Source organism: Candidozyma auris, chromosome 1 (genome assembly GCF_003013715.1).
Source record: "Candidozyma auris chromosome 1, complete sequence".
Taxonomy (NCBI): Eukaryota; Fungi; Ascomycota; class Pichiomycetes; order Serinales; family Metschnikowiaceae; genus Candidozyma; species Candidozyma auris.
This window is the reverse complement of record NC_072812.1, coordinates 265,674-282,681: the sequence shown is the minus strand read 5'-3', so window position 1 is coordinate 282,681 and position 17,008 is coordinate 265,674. Positions and strand designations below refer to the sequence as shown.

Here is a 17,008-nt window from a genome sequence, read left to right as displayed (position 1 = left end):
GGCGTTTTCTCCTATGCGCACCCAATACGCTGTAACAAGCATATCGCAACCATGGACCACTTCAGTCAAGACCCCGCCGCCCCTTGCATCTTTAACTTTGAACAGGCCAAAATAAAGTATGAACGACCGATAGTGAAGACTTGAGAGAATTCAGACAGACTGAGTAGGGGAACCAGCCAACTGCTGCGCGGGAGGCTTACAATCGCTCATCTCCTACCCTCGCGAGTACCCACCCCCCTGAGGAGCCGTTCGCTGGCGTCATTGTTGCCTGCGACGGCATTTGCTAAGAATGGATATGCAAACTCAGATAAGTATTAATCCGAACCAATAAGTGGTCTAAAGGTATACTGAAAGGATTGGCCGGTTTTTTCAAGAAGTTGGCAAGATATCCCACAAGGGGTCATTCTCCTTGGCCCCTGTATCTGAAATCTATTTTCTTGCTTCCTGTGCTGGAAGTTCTCTTCATTGCTTCCTTTGTTTTGTGTGCTTGGCTGTTTTCTTTTGCTGATCGCGCCCAACGAAGCACTATCGCACCGGTAATGTTCTCCCGTACCTGGGCTGCGTCAAAGATAGTCTGCGATTTTTTTATTATTATACTTTCGTCCTTCTTGCCTCCTGACGATCTTGCTCCCGAGCCTGGCATTTTCCTAAACCTCCACCTCACTACTTCGTCACAGGGCGTTTTTCTTCATCTTCTTCATCTCGCAACCTTTGCCTGATTCCTGTTCATCTCTTCACCTCAATTAGGTCGAGGCATCCTAGTCATACTGTCCATATCCAAATCCAAGTCCCCATTGCCCATACATTCCCTCATATGCTAGCATGTCCATCCAGCGACTCTTGTACGCCAGGTCCTATTACTGGAAATACCTTGTGCTTGCCTGGCTCTTGTGCATGAGTGTGTGGTGGTTTTCAATCAGGCCCCATGACACTGGCTACATTCCCTCGACAAGCAAGGAATCTCTCACCCACAAGGAGCTCTTCAAGGTGTTTTCCATGTATCACAAAAGGCATCCCACCATGTCCCACATCACCACCAGATCATCTGCCTATGACGAGGTGCTCAACTCCATCAGCATGTACGACTTCTTGAAGAAGCACCTGTTCGACGATCGCTGTCTGATTTACTTCAATCACTTGGAGAAGAGCAATCCTGACTGGTTGATCAACCCTCACGAGCAGATCTCCTACGACAAGACGGCGTTTCAGCTGTTCGAGTCGTTCGAAAAGTCGAAGATGGATGAGCACAATAAGGACGTCAAAGCCGCCGAATCAGATGGAAGAGACCCTCCTGACCCTCCAACAGAGAGTGACATGCGTATCCAGTACAATAAACTCTGGAAGGAGGTGGAGAGCTCCGAACAGATATTGCATGACTTTTTGGCCCATGTCAGAATCTTTGATAAGTGCTACATTCAGTCACAGGATGCAACCATACTGCGTAATGACACAGCATATGTCAAGAGACAGCGCTATTTCTTGAAACACAACGTCGATTACTTGGCAGACCCAGACGAAGTGGTGGATGGCTCTGTTTACCGTAATAAGCTTCTGTGTTCCCAGGTTGAGACAAAAGTGTTTCCATGGTTGACGATGCAGTATCCAACCTTTACTCGTGCCAACGGCGAAAAGTCTTACTTCCCTGGGAATGATTATAGAATCCATGAAAGTCGTGGGTGTTTTCTCAATGAGTTCAAAAAAAGACTTAATGGTAAAGGCATTGTGATGACTTTCAACAATGACCAAGTCGACGATGCAATTCGTCTTATAAAGGTGCTTCGTTACTTGGGAAATAAGTATCCTATCCAAATTGTTTATCACTCCAACCTTAGTGACTTGTCCAGACAGCATATTGTGAAAGCTGCAAAAATCAAGTTCGAGAGGTACCCAACACAGGATGTTTGGTTCGTGGATGCAAGCCCAGCAGTTGAACCAGAGTTTTTGAATAGGTTCAATGGCTTTGCCAACAAGATTTTGGCGACTTTGTTTAACTCATTTGCGGAGATGATTTTCTTGGACGCGGACACAATTCTTTTGCAGTCGCCAGATTATTTATTCACGCTCCAAAAGTACATCAATTCGGGAACGATGTTTTACAAGGATCGCTCTACATTTAATTTTCGGGAAAGAGAGAACTCTGTGTTGTTTCACAAGCTAATGCCGTCGCTCGATGACGCTGTCGTGTTCAACATCAATCAAATTCAGAACAAAACCTTGAATAACGAGTTTTTTCTTGGTTTTGAGAACTACATGGAGAGTGGCCTCGTTGTCATAAACAGGAAGAAGCATTTCATTCAGCCGTTTATGATGTCAGTCTTGAATTTCTATCACCCAATCACTGCGCGTCTTTATGGTGACAAGGAATTATTTTGGCTTTCTCTCGTGCTTGCGGGCGATGAAAACTATGAGTTTGACGACAACTTTGCTGCTGCAGTTGGTGAGATCACTCCAGAGACAGAGCGTCATAAGGACGTGAACCAAGTCAAAAGCTTCCGATCTAAGGAACTCTGCTCCTGTCATCCAAGCCACATCAGTGACACAGACAATCAGACGCTTGTCTGGTTCAACTCTGGATTCCGATTTTGTGGTAACGTTGACAAAGGCGCCAATCTAAAGGACGAGTTTGAGAGCAAGAAGCGTTTCAGTCATCTAAAGACACTCGAGGCATTTGAGACATTTTTCAGATCAAAGATGAGGATTACCCATGCCATCATTCCTCCGTTTGATAGAAACCGTAAGAAAGCGGTAAACGTTGAACATGAGCCTGAGGCTGCTTGGCACATGATGAACTATTGTAAAAACTATCTTTGGTGTGCCTACTCATCCCTTGGCGGCTACTATAAGGAAGATGGCGAGACCAAGAGCAATGTTATAGAGGGCAGAATCATCAAGTTTACGGATAAGCAAATCGAAGAAATTGACAAAATCGGTGACATTTGGATGATGGATACAGGGTTGATGGTAGCTGCATAAGCTAGCATTTTAGGCATATAGCATTTTCCTCTTTTTGTATTGTGTACCATATAGAAACCTGATTATTAATTATCCGGTAATAATTTTGTAATTTCTGTGGGCATACAATACACTGGATCCACCGGTTTCAATCCATACTTATCACTGTACATCAAACTCAAGCCACAAATGGCAAAACAGGTGTGATAAACGTCAGTTTGATTATCGGGTCTATCGCCAAATCCACCATCGTCGAGATCTTGACATTCTAATATGAATTTCTCAAGAAGCTCAAAATTAATCCAATGTGATTTTTGCAACATTTCGAGTGACAGTAGAACCCACCAGCTGTAGCAGGCATCAGGAAGCTTCTCCGGTCTTCCATTAAAACCACCCGATGGCAAAACCTGTCTTTCACTGAGCCAGCTGGGTGTCTTGCTGTCAATTCTATCCAAATTCTTGCAAATAGCTAATGTTCCAAGACTCGTGTATACTTGTGCAGCGTGTGATTCAGATCCTGGTAGTAGTCCAAAACCTCCATCGAAGTTTCGGCAACGCATGATAAATTCTGTAGCTCCCTCTGCAACTTCGTGTGTTAGTCTGCCCAACATCTTAAGAATGTAAACGGCAGCGAATACAAATCTTGTATCTATTTCACCAAAAGCATCACCTTTAAAAGAGCCATCAGCGCAGCGTTGTTGCATGACGAAGTCGATGATCTTATCTCTCTTCTCTCCCTCAATCAAGTCAAGGCGACGATATATAAATAAGATCTGCAAACCAGATAGAGTCGTAAGCATATGAGCGTCATGGCCTGGAAATGGAGCAAACCCTCCTTTCTCTTTGTCGTAACAGCCTACAACAAATTGGAGCACTTCATCTTGGGGCAAGGCATCTAACGCGTTCATCGTATCCAAAGCCATGATACCCCAGTACAAGCCATTGAGGCGAAGATGTTCCAGAAGCCAATACTCATACGTTTGCTTAGTGGCCTTTGAGTCGAGATCTTGGATATATTTGATATGCTTCCCCCGTTGAAAAGGGAGCGGTGACATTGGATAGAAGTGTGAGTTGGTGCGCAGGCTAAAGCATTGATAGAAAGTCGCACTCTATGCAAAGATCCCGCATTGTGAGCACCAAAGCAGCGCCTAGAAATATTGTTCCCTGAATATGTAACTCTTATTGCTTGGATAATACTCAGCAAAATTCAATTTTTTTGTGTTCTTGTTGCTGATCAAATTACCGATATTTGCAACCTTGCACCCATTGTATGTCACCTCGAAGGATTCAAACCGTGAATCAAAAAGCACTAGTGACGTGGGTAAAGGTTCAATACGTAGGACGTGATGGTAATTTGGATCAATTACTTTCAAATCTTTCAAAAAAGGCTGCAAGTTTCCTTGATCAAGAATAGTTTTGACCAATTGACGGGCTTGTCTAATCTTCGGACTTAAGAAGCCTGTTTGATTTCCCACCATATCTTTGACATTCAAGCCCTCCTCTTGGTTCTCTTTATCTGCCTCAGCCATCGCGTCAAGCTGCTCTTGAAACAATATGTCATTTCTCTTGAGTTTATTCATGAGGTCGTCTCTGTAAAGCACAATTTCTTGAGAGATATAATTTATCCGCATAGGGTTTCCTCCGTAAATAAGGTTTCCTTTCGGAAGGAGACGCTCCAAACGAGTCAAAAAAACCTTTGGAATGGGCTTCTGAGGCAAGTTAGTTAAGCTTTCCCTGCCTAGTGAGTATGACGATTGCCACGGATCGTTGGGCCCCGGCATCAAGACTAACTTACAGGTCTTGATGACAACTGGAAAGTTCGTTAAAAGAGCCGCTAACTCGTCGAAATTGCTCTTGTAGTTTTCTGAGTTCGACACTTGAGTGTTTGATCCATTTACTGCCGTAAGCGGCGTGGAACAGAAAGATCCCGTCATGACGATAGCCAAGGGAGAGTCTTGATCCTCAGTACCTTGTTGTTCGATGAGGCTGTTTTCTAGCTGTCCGAAGAACTTTTTTAATCCGGTCATGATTTTTCTATCATCAAGGAAGCAATTTGCTCCGAGGTATATTAGTTTGTGATTTCCTAGTGCTTTTTCTAATGCACTTAGTTTCTTTCTAAGAGGTTTATCAAGTTTCCCGCCTCCACTCAAGGTAGAAGATACCTGACCATGGATTCCCATGAAGTCTAAGTAACCATAGGTCTTGAGACCAACATCTCGTCTTTCAGCAGGAGGGTGACTTATATTAGACACGTGAAAACGACCACTTATGACATTAGCGTCATTATTCATAGATCCTCCAGAAGCGGAATAAATACCCTCTACAATGAGAAACATTCCTGTTGTATAGAATGAGCCTTCCGTGGGTAGAGTGTGCATGAAATCAAGCTCAATGTGATCTGTAGCATCTTCAAGGATGTAATTACCGTTTATGTTTGTAGATAGAAGACCAAACAAGATGAACTTTCCACCATCACGACCCAACACATTCTTTATGAGAGTGATCTCATACTTCAATTCGTCTCTGTTCAAGGTGCTATTGACAGCAGCTAGACTTGAGAAAGACTGCTTTTGAAAGTTTTCATGCCTTGAAAGACGATCAACGATAAGGTGGTATCTTGAGTTAAAATAGTCTATGGATGCCTGGAGCGTGCTATTCAACTTGGAGCCCACAGCAGGCTTAGAATTGAACTGTTTCCTGACCCTGTCAAATACAAAATTTGGCTGGTTATCAGGTGTTATGAAGGCAAAGTAGTCGGTCCACTTGATGAGAACCTCGCCGTTGTTCTCATGAGATTCTGAGTCGATATCCATTAGAGTATCAGAACGCAGAGCCTTCTGAGGGCCCTCCTTGCCGAGGCTCTTGTCCTTGCTTAACTCGTTCACAACTTGCTCTAGATTTGGTCCATCGATAAAGATTCCTCTATCTTGAAGCTTCCATGCTTTTGCAATTTCTTCAATAAAGTGCTGGGTTCTTGGGCCCTTCCATTCGGCACCGAAGCGAAGACCGATCACGTCTGTAAGAACACTGAGGGCATCTGTTTGAATATTGAGACCATGTTTTTTTGACAAGATTCGATATGCTATGGGTCTTATATTGGCAGGCGTCAATTTGACTGGAAGAGACGCTGGGCCGGACATTATTATTATATGATGCGTTCTATAAAATTGGTTTCTATTGATGGTGGTAGATGAGACGCGCGCTGCGACGTGAGACCCGCGTATCACATCAACATATCAAGGCGGGAGACATTTTACGCGATATCAGCCTCTACCGCTTCTAGTTTTTGGATGAGCACATTGAGCTCTTGAAGAATCTTTAATGTACACTTTTGCTTGTGATGAAGCTCTGAGCGAATAGTGAGATATTGAGCAATCCTTTCGGCTTTCACAATGTCAAAGTCGAAACGCTTGACCCAGCTCTTCTTTATCTGATTATTTAGCTGATTGATTCTGTATGCTCTTCTTGAAACCTTACTCTGAAACTCGTCATGTAGCTGGCGAAAGTTTTCCTTAATTTTTTCGAGAGTTTTTTGATTGTAATTGTCTGCGAGAGCTTCCTTGTTAGTCACCCGATGATATTCATCAAGATAGTTATTATAGTCTGCGAAGAGGGTCTTCCATTTGTTATACCCATCCTTCTTATTCTGAGCTCCGGTAGACTTTAGAAGGCCATGAAGCCGAACCAGAAGATTTTGGTCATTTTCTCTTCTGGTATCCTCGATCACCAAATGAACCGTCTCCCTAAATGTTTTGAGATCACTTTCATGCTCTGTTATCATTTGTTCTACCTCCTCTAGAGGGTTCTTCTCAACAATGGCCTCTACTTCATTTTGTCTCGTCTTGAGACGATTTTCCAACACCCTAAGGTACTCCTCCTTCAGCTTTACGTCAATCTCACGCTTCTCCACTTCGATTCTTGTCTGATTGAGCTTCTTATTCCACTCTTCGAGTTGTTGCTCACGTCTTCTCAAGTTCTGCTCTCTGGTATTTTGTTGAATCAAAAATGACTCATTCTCCCGCAAAACCTCTTCTCGAAGTTGTGAAAGTCTCTGCCTTTCAATCTCCTTGTTTCTTCTGCTAGCACGAAACTCAAGTTCTCTTATCTCCTCCTTCAAACTGTGAGTTGTGGCTTCGTTATCACGTTTAAGTAGATATAGCTGCCTCTCAAGATCTTCCTTGGTCTCCTGAGCGCTTTTTCGTTCCAGATCTAGTGTTCTCTCAAGTTCATTGATCCTGTCATTAAGGCGTTTCGCTTCTTCACGAGCTTTGGCTCTCCTCACTTCCTCGTCAACCTCATCTCTTTCATTCAACATATTCCATTGACGTCCAAGAGTTCTGCGACCGTCAATTCTAGCTGGTGTCAATCGAGTCGTTGGTGTCTCATGAGGAGCAGTTAGTCCTGCGGAGTCCTTAAGCTGCTTGTACTCTGAGTCTTCACTCGTACTGATTTTAGACAAAAAAGATCGTAGTTTCAGGAACACGGTCTCTTTGTTTCGCGTATTCTGCTTGGAAAGGTGATTATTGGCTCCTTGCCACGATCTACTTTTCATCACACTATGCTGAGTCTCGCTGAGCTTTGGTGGAGAGAGTCCTCGAAATAACCTAGGGAGTTTTTGTCGATGGAGTTCATTTTCCCTTAAAATTTTTATTGGCGAATTTAGTTTCCTCCCATTAGAATTCGTGTCATTGTTAAGTCTTCTTGGTGCCAAGGGTCTTTTCGTGAGATACTCGTCGTACTTATTGGAAAGGGATCTTGTGGCTCTGATAGGGCTTTTCTGTTTTAAGGGACTGCGTGGTCTGGTGGTACTTGGATTCATAGCCCTATGTCGGGCATACTTCTCGCCCAATAGGTTTCTCGTTGACATCTGACTTTTTTGCAATTGCAAGAGCTGTTGTGAGCTGTTCTTGTATTAGATTTAATACGCTCGCTACCAAAATAATCAACACTGATGCAGAACGCATCCTATTTATTTCGCAGCCAAATTAACACCCGATTTCTATTTCCCCACAAAGTTCTACCTTCCGACTGGAGGTGCTTACGTACAATTTATACGTTCCTGTTTGGATAATCCACTGCTGAGACTCTTTCTCCCAGATGCTTAAATCACGGTGCTTGATCTCAAACTCAACTTCCCCACATTCTTTAGGCTCCAAGTAAATCTTCTCGAAGCCTCTGAGTATCCTCGGCGGAGAGGCGACTATGGTACTTGGGAACTCAATGTAGAGCTGTGCAACGTAGTTACCTCCAATTGATCCGTCGTTCGAGACCTTGGCAGAAACTCTGTAGAGGGTTTCCCATAATGCTGGATTACCTCCTGGCCCTCCTCCCGCTAACGGAGCTTCGCACTTCTGATCGGGAGTATAGCCCTTAGGATAATCGTAACAATCATCTTCGTCAAGTGACCTGACGTCTTCGTTGTACAAGTAAGGGTAGATAAATCCAGGAACAGGGTCCATCTCGTCATGTGGGAAAAGTGCATCCTCCGGATCACATATGTCATCGTCGATAGTATGAAACCTGGGCATGTAGTCAGAGGGACAAGGAAGATATTCAGAAGGAGGATTGATCTCGTAGATCTCTAGGTCCGTCACCAGAAATTTCGAATACGACAAGCCGTATCCGAATTCAAAACGAGGTTTGATATTATGCTTGTCGAAGAATCGATAATCGAGGTACACCCCTCTCTCGAATGTATCTTGAGGATCACAACAGTCACCCAACTCGTATCGAATATCGGCATAATGCAGATTCTTTTTGGCTATTGTAAATGGCAACTTTCCAGACGGATTGACTTCTCCGAAGAGTACTTCAGCAATCGCAACTCCCACGAATTGGCCCAATGGGGGAACAAAGAGGACTGCAACTACATTGTCGTTTTCAATCCATTTCTCCATATTGACAGGACCGACAGCATTGATGACCACAACAGTTTTTTTGCAACCCTCGGTGACCCTCTTGATGAGTTCGTCACCGTTATGCCACAAGGAAACGTTGTTCCTGTCACCGTAGTTGTAATCGACTTCAATGTAACCCTCTCCTGATACAGAGTTAACTATAACAATAGTCATGTCTGCAAAATCAGAAAGCTCTTCAGTACACTCTAGATCCCAGTTGTCCTCAGAGAGATCAACAAGCATTCCTCTTTCCCTTGCCTTTCTTGAAATCGCCTCCTGAGCTGTTACAACCCAAGGATTGTTGACGGAAGCTGATCCCCACCCAGAAGTAAGTGTTCCATCAGTACACTTTTGATCCCTGCAATTGAAACCATTGGGATCCACTCCACCAGCTATTCCGGCTATCAAAAGTCTCCTTACTCCATCATCCTTGTGAATTGGAAGATTCCTGTTCTTATTTTTTAGGAGTACTATTCCCTGTCGAGCTGTCTCAAGAGCGACCTTGTCGTTCATAACAGACCTAGCTTCAGCATGAAAATTCTATTGCACGATTGCTCCAAAGTGCTGATAAGGATACTGCTGGCCATAGGTATGGTGAGTCCAGGAACTAAAGTTCGGGACTTCTTCACAAGAGGGAAGAGAGAGATGCTCTGATGAGAAGAAAGGAGCTAGGATTCTGGCAGCCATGTCGTTGAGCCGATCCTGAGGTATCGTCTTATTGTAAACTGCTCTAGTGAGAAGTGGTCCCCAGTAAGACTTTCCTCCGAGCCAGTCATCAAACACTTCGCCAGGCATAGTCATGTCAAGTCCAGACAATGCCGACGTTACTCCGGTATGCTGAGCACCCCAGTCTGACACAACAAATCCCTGGAAGGCAAGTTCTTCCTTGAGTAAGTAGTTGAGGAGCTGAGAATTTTCACAGGCATAGGTGTTGTTGACCATATTGTAAGCACACATTATCCCGCCAACACCGGCCTTGATAACGTCAGCAAATGGCCACAAATAGACTTCGTGCATTGCTCTGTCGCCAATGTTGGAACTGATCGACAGATCAAGTCTGTCATAGTCACCGTGGTCCCACTCGCCAACTTGTCTGAAATGCTCTTGTTCATTACCTATCAAGTGCTTTGCAACGGCAACAACACCCTCTTCCTGAATTCCCTTGACTGTTTGGGCCCCCATGATTCCTTGCAAGTAAGGGTCTGCGCCAAAACTTTCCCAGTTTCGGCCACCTTTAGCTTTGAGGCCGATAGGCCCAATCGAGGGTCCAAGAGCGATGTGAACTCCTTTAGAACGATGCTCGCGTCCAATGGCCTTCCCACGCTTGTACACGAGCTCCTTGTTGAAGGTACTTGCAGCGGCCAAACCAGAGGGAAAGTGGGTTACGAAGTCTGTGAACCTCACTCCATTCGGTCCATCTTGTAAGCACAACGAAGGAATACCGAGGCGAGGGACGGAACCAGTGTTACCCACACATGGACCTGAACCCCAACCGGTGCCGGTAGTCAAGTTTACCTTTTCGGGAATGGACATGCGGTCGACAAGCTTGCGAGCTTTGTCGAAAGCGTATTGCCAGTGGCTTTCCACCCTGCCACCAACAGCTAAAAGATGTTAGAGAGAGATTTGAGGTTTTGGTAGAGAGGGTGAATTACGAACGGCTTGGAAAGTAAGGTGTGGTATAGTAGTGATCCAGAGGATGGTCATCAGCAAGGTAAATCAAGGGCGTCTCATAGTGTTTACCACGTTTGTCTAACTCAACGCCAAAATCTTTGAACGTTGACCGAATATGTTTCGGGGACTGACGGCGATCATCACATGTCCCCAAAGAAACTAAAAAGAGGAACGTTACGAAGTGTTGAAGGAAACACGTCATAAGGAAGAAAGTGTTATGGATTTTTTGCACCTACAGGGTGTAGATACTTATGTATTGTGATTCGCGAGGTCCCGCTCGAGTATATACATAAATCCTAATGCGGCCTTTTTCTTACAAAACAAATTTAAAATCGTCAGCCATTATTGAAATCCTTCGACTTGTACTTGAACAGGCGTGATGACATTCGGAGCAGGATTGTTCACTCCCGTCGCCTCTAAATCAATTCTGCTAAGCGTAGTTGAGCTTTTGAGGGTTGTAGCTGATCCATTCTGATGTAGCATTGGGGGAGTGAAGGAGTGTCTTGTCATGCTAGAAAACTTGCTCGTTGAGAAATGAGACTGATTATTGAGATTCTGATTCGCTTGAAGAGGACTTTTCGTTGAAAGTGCCACAGCAGCTGGTGTGCTCTCCATTTCAGCATGTGCAGTTGGTGGAGTCATTGGAGTAGTTGTCGATGCTGCACTCATCAGACTATTGTGTTTCAGCTGAGATGTGTTGGGATCGGGGTACTTGATATTAAGCTGACCGACTGCGTTGGCCAAGTCGTTGGCATTCCCAAGGGAGTGAGTATGACGATGCTTCGGAAGAGGCTCCATCGTTTCTGGAGTGATCGTGCCGTTCGCAGAGTTGGCTGCTACTGTATTATTGGAATTGGTGACCTTTGCATCTTGTTTATCATGGTCAAGGAACTTGCGTAGCCTTTTGACAGCCTCTTCATGGTCAAGTAATAAAGCATTCTCAAAATAGCCTGGTCTCGAGTCGTCAATCTTCATGTGATTTGAAGGTCTCACACCATTGAAGAGATTAAAGAGATCAGCACGATAAGTTTTTGGTAAGGGATTACCTGAAACGAACACATTACTGAGCTTCGAACCTTTCTTTTTGAAATGAAGAATGAGGGGACGCAATAGCGTGATGCTATCAAGTTTGTTTCTTCTCAAATCGATCTTTTCAATACTCTCCAAATGCTCTATACCAGATATATCCGTGACTTGGTTGTTATTCAAATTAAGCGTAGTGAGATTCTTTAGACTATGCGGTAGATTACGCAATGATGTGATATAATTGTCGGCAAAGTTGAGGTACTTGAGATTACTCAAGTGGCACAATCCATCTGGAATTTCCTCGAGAAGATTACTTGAAAGATTCAACTTTACCAAGTTTGAGAGGGGCTTGAAAACAAATGCCGGGATCGAGGTGATGGATCCTTCGGAGACAGTGAGCTGTCTCAAGTAGAACCACTTTGAGTCAGGTAATGCTGAGTAGTCTCTTTCAAGGGGATGTGTGGCAGGTGTTGAAGCGAAAGCCACGTCGGTTGAAGATTGGAATGTGTAGTCCACAACGAAGTGATCGCGTGAATGAGACCCACCGGTGGTGAACGCCCGTTCTCTTCGATGATGGATGTGTTTCGCTAAACCCACCTCGGTGGCTTCATGCAAAAATGGAGATTCATGACGTTTCGATTGACGGGGGTTGCTGAAGGAAGAGCGCCCACTTTCATCATCTATGACCAAAGAGAAGAGTACTTGAGCAAGATCAGAGACTTTTGAGTTCCTGATAATAAGGATTCTTAACTGCTCACTGAGGGCGTGCCATCCAAACAATTCATTCGGTTCGTACTCCACCAACTCTAGCACCTGAAGGTTCTTGAACATCTTCAACGGCACCAGAGTATCGCACGGGTATTCTTCGTAGCCCGATATGCTGTTTATCTTTGTTTTAGGAGATAAGATGAGGCATGGGATTTTTGTAAATGAGGAGTACAAGTACTTAATGTCTCTGTGGATGATTTTAGGATCCTTGCTGAAGGAAAAGGACCTCCAGTAGACAGAAGCACTGGATACAATTGACTTGACTGAATTCATGGACGTGATGGATCTGGCATCACTTTCGAACTGTCTCTGGTTTCTTGCATTATTTGCCATAAACGATATAAACGTAGGTTCATGGTTCGGAGTGTCGAGCTTGATGTTCAAGGGCCCCACATCAATACCGAGAGAAGAATTATCGATTCTCTCGGTCACATAGTACAAATGGTGGATGGTGAAGGTCATCCGAAGAGGCTTCACTTTTGAAGAGCCTCTGCTTTTCAGGAAACAAAGAAGACCGTTGGCGAGCGCCTCCTCATTCTTTCGTATATAAGTGGCCAACCGTTGGACGTAGACGTCTCCCTCTATTGAGGAGTCGTTTCCAAAGGTGCCCATAACTTAGCTATAAACTTTAATATTTTCAAATTCTTTTGGAGGTCGGTTGGCCCTTGTCTGATGTTGACTTTTTTTTTTTTTCCTATGGTGATATCTGTGACTAAAATGCGATCGCCTCACAGTTGTTTGTTTTGGTCAACCGTCTTCAGGGTGCACTCCCAAGGTCCACAAATTGACACTTTCCCCCTCTTCAATGTGTCACGACAAATACAAAAAAGAGATTGTTGATGAAGAAGTCATTGTTCTAAAAAGGGAATCTAATCCCTTTGATACGTCTTTATTTGGACTTCAACAGGTGCACTCCCTCCTTGTTTCTAGAAACTATGCTCTTATCGCACCAACTGAACGCTAAACTCTAACTAAAGCTTCTCCCTGTAAAGAGCCGCAGATGTGCATCAATGGAGGCTTTCTAACCAAGTAATAAAATTTACAGTTAATATGTGAAAACCACTCAGATCGAATTAAATGCGTCGGTGAAATAGTCCAAACTCATCTATCTTGGGTTGTTGTTGACGATTTCGCAGCCATTCATCTCTATTCACTTAGCCGTCAAGAAATGTTCCCACATTTATCTCATGAGGTGCCTACATTGGATACCTTCAAATTCACCCATCCAATTCTCTAATTTCTTTTCAAAATCCGTCCATTCATATATCCCATTACCTGCCTATTGATTGTTCCTCGTCCCCTGGCTGGTCTCTCGCGGTCGGGTTCACCGTCAAACGCTCCATGATACTCGCAGGCGGAATCCCTGCCATACTACAATTGGTGTCAATGCTCCTTCGCCTGACCCTCCTCGAGGAACTTGCAAGTGTGACGATCGACTCGCTATCACGCTCTCGCTCTCCACCCATCCTCGTGGACATCAGCCCCGTATAGTAGCTGGGCGACACCGAGGCGTGGGGGCTGGGCAATAGTGATGTTTCTGCTGTGGATGGCACACCCGAAGCACTTCCTTGGTTGTTCTCGCTACTGATAATCGAAGGTGAATTTGTCGTAGACGTGTGTGAGACAATCAGCTTGAGCGGGATGGTGGAAATGTTATCCGAGTGGGCTGACACCTGCGAGTCCACGTCGCTGCCGATATCCATGCTCTTTAGAGACTTTCTTGTGCTATTGTCGTCCAGAGGCAATCCTGGCGTACCTGGAATTGCCGGGGGCCCCTTTACAGTGAACCTCACTTCGCTGGGTCGTTCAAGCGCTGCACCTCTAGGTACTGCTGGCTGGGAGCTGGATTGTGACAGCACCCTCTGGGTGCGTTGGTGGTTTTGATGGTGGTGGTGGTTGTGTTGTGAGGGATGCAGATTCTGTCCTTGCACGAGTCTTTTGACCCAGCTAAATCTTCCCCTGGTGTTGCTACGACTGGGTCTTTTCTCGTGGAGGTAGGCTGTATACGTTAGTAAATGAGGTCCTCGCGGTAAATATGGGGAGTCACTAATATGTTTCTTTACATACGTGGTTCTGTGACTTGTGACATGATAATTGGAGAAAAGGAGCTGATAGCTTGATGCTACTTGTAGTTTACTTTTTCTGGACTTTCTGTATAGTTGATGGGGCTGCACCCTCAAAAGTGTGTACGCATATTATCCAGTATTCGCGCGAGGAGCCTGTCTGTGTACAAGCGGTATGCTTTCCATAGGGCTAGGTTCGGGCTTTGCTTGTGACGGGGTCTATTTATTGAAGCAGAGGAAAAAGAATGAAGGTTAAGAAAATTCAAAAAAGAAGCTGCGCAAGCCCGGAATCGAACCGGGGGCCCAACGATGGCAACGTTGGATTTTACCACTAAACCACTTGCGCCGTGAGTAAGTTCTCCGAGACGGGGAATTGAACCCCGGTCTACCACGCGACAAGCGGTAATTCTAGCCACTAAACTATCTCGGATTTCACTGAAAAAATTTGTAGCACCCGTAGTGAAGTACGGTTCGCTATTGTGCCTAATTTTGCTCAAAAAGAAACAATTTTCGTGTCCTTACAGCATTTTTTGACGTTCAAAGCCTATTATTCTCTATATTTACACCAAAGGGGACTCAAAAGACTCAAATAATCAATTTTGCGCTCAAAGAGTGCTCTTGCAGCAAGCCTTGTTCTCTTCGACACCAACATTGGCCAAAGTAGACTTGTTAAAGTTGTTGTTGGCCTGTGGAAGGTCCAAGCCAGGATTCTTGTCAAAGAAGTTGAATGGAACCATGTGGATGTTGTGGATTTCGACTGGCATGACGGGGAAATCCTCAACTCTGGGAATGTGGGTGAAACTGAGGGTTGGCCAGATGACGCAGTCCTCGTTTCTGACATCGTCAGTACCGTTGGCCCAAACACCGAGACCAGTGTCAATCTGAGACTGGTTGGTGAACTCACCCGCAGCGAACAACTGGTTGTCACCATACTTAGTAACCCAGAGCTGCTCGGTAGCGAACTTGGCTCTGGTGACATTGTAAGTGTCTGAGTCAGAGATGATCATCTGTCTGGCTGGCATCTCGATCTTGTATCCAACGTTATCTCTGGAGATTGGGTTAACCACGTTCTCATTGATTACCTTGTAGGCTCTGTTGGTGAATGGAGACTGCTTCACAGCACCAGCTTTTTCAACGAAAGTTCTTTGAGTGACAAAACCGTTACCCCACTGGTTGTGCTTGTCCCTTGGCATCTTCACAACGTCATCGTAAACAACAGAGTTCTTGTGGCCATCGACAGCTGGGTCGATTCTGAAAGACAAAATGTGCTGGTGATAAGCGGCCATACAATTTTCAGCGACAACGGTACCCCATGGAACGGTCATGTTGTCGTCAATTGGCATGGTGGACAAGATACCGGTAGCTCTGACCTCCAAGTCGATGGAACCATCGTTAACGAACTTGAAGTTGAGGGCGTACTCGTAGTTAGCCACGGTTGCGATGGTCTGGACGACGAACTCTCTTCTTCTGGCAACTACAGCGTTACCGTTTCTGTAGTTCATGTGCTTGTACAAGATACCATCATCCTGCTCGTGCATGCAAACGGTGGAAGGCATAACGGATGGCTCACCGTTACCACCTGTGAACATACCATCCAAATACTTGATAACACCGAGACAGTCGCATCCAAGCTTCAAAGAGTTACCAGTCACTCCGAAACCAGCATCACCCAAGTCGAAAGCCTGCTTTCTGTGGTATGGAGGTCTAGGGTCGGCGTATGGAACGGTCATCTCAGACAAAGAAATTCTGTAGAACACTTGTCTGCCCTTGAACCAACCGTCGTAGAGTACGAAACCTTCTCTGGCAGTAGTGGCAACTCTGAATTCCCAAGAGAGCCATTTAACTTTAGAGCCCTCCATAGTGAATGATGGGCCCTCTGGTTGCTGAACTAACAATGGCTTCACCTCTCTCAACTGCTCACCGTTTAACTCTGGGTGGTACTCAGAAGGCTTTGCTCTCTTCCAAGGCTGGGTGGGCGTCACGGTATCGTCATAACCGGAGGGCAAGAAGTCCATTCTGACAAACTTCTTGGAGTAAGCCTCGAATACTGGGGAGAACTTCAATGGTAACGAGTAGTGGTTGGACTCAGAGTGGCCGTTGTTGGCCTGAATGTACATGAAAAATTGCACCAATGGTCTCTTCTCGTTTGGATCATCCGTTGCGTAGATCCATGGGTCAGTAATCACAGAGCAGTCGCTTGGCAACTTCAACTTCTCAACTTCGGCAAGAACAGCAGGGTGCTTAAGACAGTGGGCTTCCCACTCAGCCATGTCCTCAGCCATAAAAGGGCCGACCACACCTTCTGGCAACTGTGTCTTGGTGATAATGTGGCCCGCAGTGACATTGACCAAGGCCTTGTTGAATGTCAAAGTGTTGGTGTAGTAGTAGCAGTAAAACACTCTAGGGATTCTTGGGAGCTCACCACCGTGTCTCTCAGCGTCCAAGTATTTGATCATGTCCTTCTTTGGAGGGTCACATCTGTCACACTGGACAAAGTGAACGTTGTCAGAGGCTGGGTGGGCATCTTTGACCAACTTGGTGGCCAATCTGATCTCGTAGTCCCTGGCGGAGTCAAATGGGTGCACGGAAGGCATTTGAAGAAAACTGATGGTCTGAGCAAATATGAAGACT

At 45.1% G+C, this 17,008-nt stretch overlaps 8 protein-coding genes and 2 non-coding genes across 10 annotated transcripts; 1 reads left to right on the top strand and 9 right to left on the bottom strand. All coding sequences in view use genetic code 12, as the record gives it.

The window, feature by feature from the left end:
- Positions 1-822: 822 nt before the first annotated feature.
- On the top strand, positions 823-2,973 carry CJI96_0000134 (alpha-mannosyltransferase; the record flags this gene model as incomplete). The annotated part of the gene is made up of 1 exon (XM_029034354.2): positions 823-2,973. One exon carries the CDS (start codon positions 823-825, stop codon positions 2,971-2,973), a length of 2,151 nt encoding a protein of 716 aa, XP_028889596.2.
- Positions 2,974-3,038: 65 nt separating this feature from the next.
- On the bottom strand, positions 3,039-4,007 carry BET2 (Rab geranylgeranyltransferase BET2; the record flags this gene model as incomplete). Its single annotated transcript, XM_029034353.2, has 1 exon — positions 3,039-4,007. One exon carries the CDS (start codon positions 4,005-4,007, stop codon positions 3,039-3,041), a length of 969 nt encoding a protein of 322 aa, XP_028889595.2.
- Positions 4,008-4,100: 93 nt separating this feature from the next.
- DPB2 (DNA polymerase epsilon noncatalytic subunit) lies at positions 4,101-6,092 on the bottom strand (the record flags this gene model as incomplete). Its single annotated transcript, XM_029034352.2, has 1 exon — positions 4,101-6,092. The coding sequence occupies one exon, from the start codon at positions 6,090-6,092 to the stop codon at positions 4,101-4,103; it is 1,992 nt and encodes a 663-aa protein (XP_028889594.2).
- A 113-nt stretch (positions 6,093-6,205) lies between these two features.
- Positions 6,206-9,092, bottom strand: CJI96_0000131 (uncharacterized protein; the record flags this gene model as incomplete). Its single annotated transcript, XM_054702019.1, has 2 exons — positions 6,206-7,751; positions 7,999-9,092. 2 exons carry the CDS (start codon positions 9,090-9,092, stop codon positions 6,206-6,208), a joined length of 2,640 nt encoding a protein of 879 aa, XP_054557994.1.
- A 297-nt stretch (positions 9,093-9,389) lies between these two features.
- On the bottom strand, positions 9,390-10,382 carry BGL22 (Bgl22p; the record flags this gene model as incomplete). Its single annotated transcript, XM_029033687.2, has 1 exon — positions 9,390-10,382. The coding sequence occupies one exon, from the start codon at positions 10,380-10,382 to the stop codon at positions 9,390-9,392; it is 993 nt and encodes a 330-aa protein (XP_028892279.2).
- Positions 10,383-10,862: 480 nt separating this feature from the next.
- On the bottom strand, positions 10,863-12,926 carry CJI96_0000129 (uncharacterized protein; the record flags this gene model as incomplete). The annotated part of the gene is made up of 1 exon (XM_029033688.1): positions 10,863-12,926. The coding sequence occupies one exon, from the start codon at positions 12,924-12,926 to the stop codon at positions 10,863-10,865; it is 2,064 nt and encodes a 687-aa protein (XP_028892280.1).
- Positions 12,927-13,585: 659 nt separating this feature from the next.
- On the bottom strand, positions 13,586-14,403 carry CJI96_0000128 (uncharacterized protein; the record flags this gene model as incomplete). The annotated part of the gene is made up of 2 exons (XM_029033689.2): positions 13,586-14,313; positions 14,382-14,403. 2 exons carry the CDS (start codon positions 14,401-14,403, stop codon positions 13,586-13,588), a joined length of 750 nt encoding a protein of 249 aa, XP_028892281.2.
- A 249-nt stretch (positions 14,404-14,652) lies between these two features.
- Positions 14,653-14,723, bottom strand: CJI96_0000127. The gene has a single exon. It is a non-coding gene; the product is annotated as a tRNA-Gly (tRNA).
- A 12-nt stretch (positions 14,724-14,735) lies between these two features.
- On the bottom strand, positions 14,736-14,807 carry CJI96_0000126. Its single transcript has one exon. It is a non-coding gene; the product is annotated as a tRNA-Asp (tRNA).
- A 175-nt stretch (positions 14,808-14,982) lies between these two features.
- AMO2 (Amo2p) lies at positions 14,983-16,971 on the bottom strand (the record flags this gene model as incomplete). Its single annotated transcript, XM_029033690.2, has 1 exon — positions 14,983-16,971. The coding sequence occupies one exon, from the start codon at positions 16,969-16,971 to the stop codon at positions 14,983-14,985; it is 1,989 nt and encodes a 662-aa protein (XP_028892282.1).
- Positions 16,972-17,008: the final 37 nt, after the last annotated feature.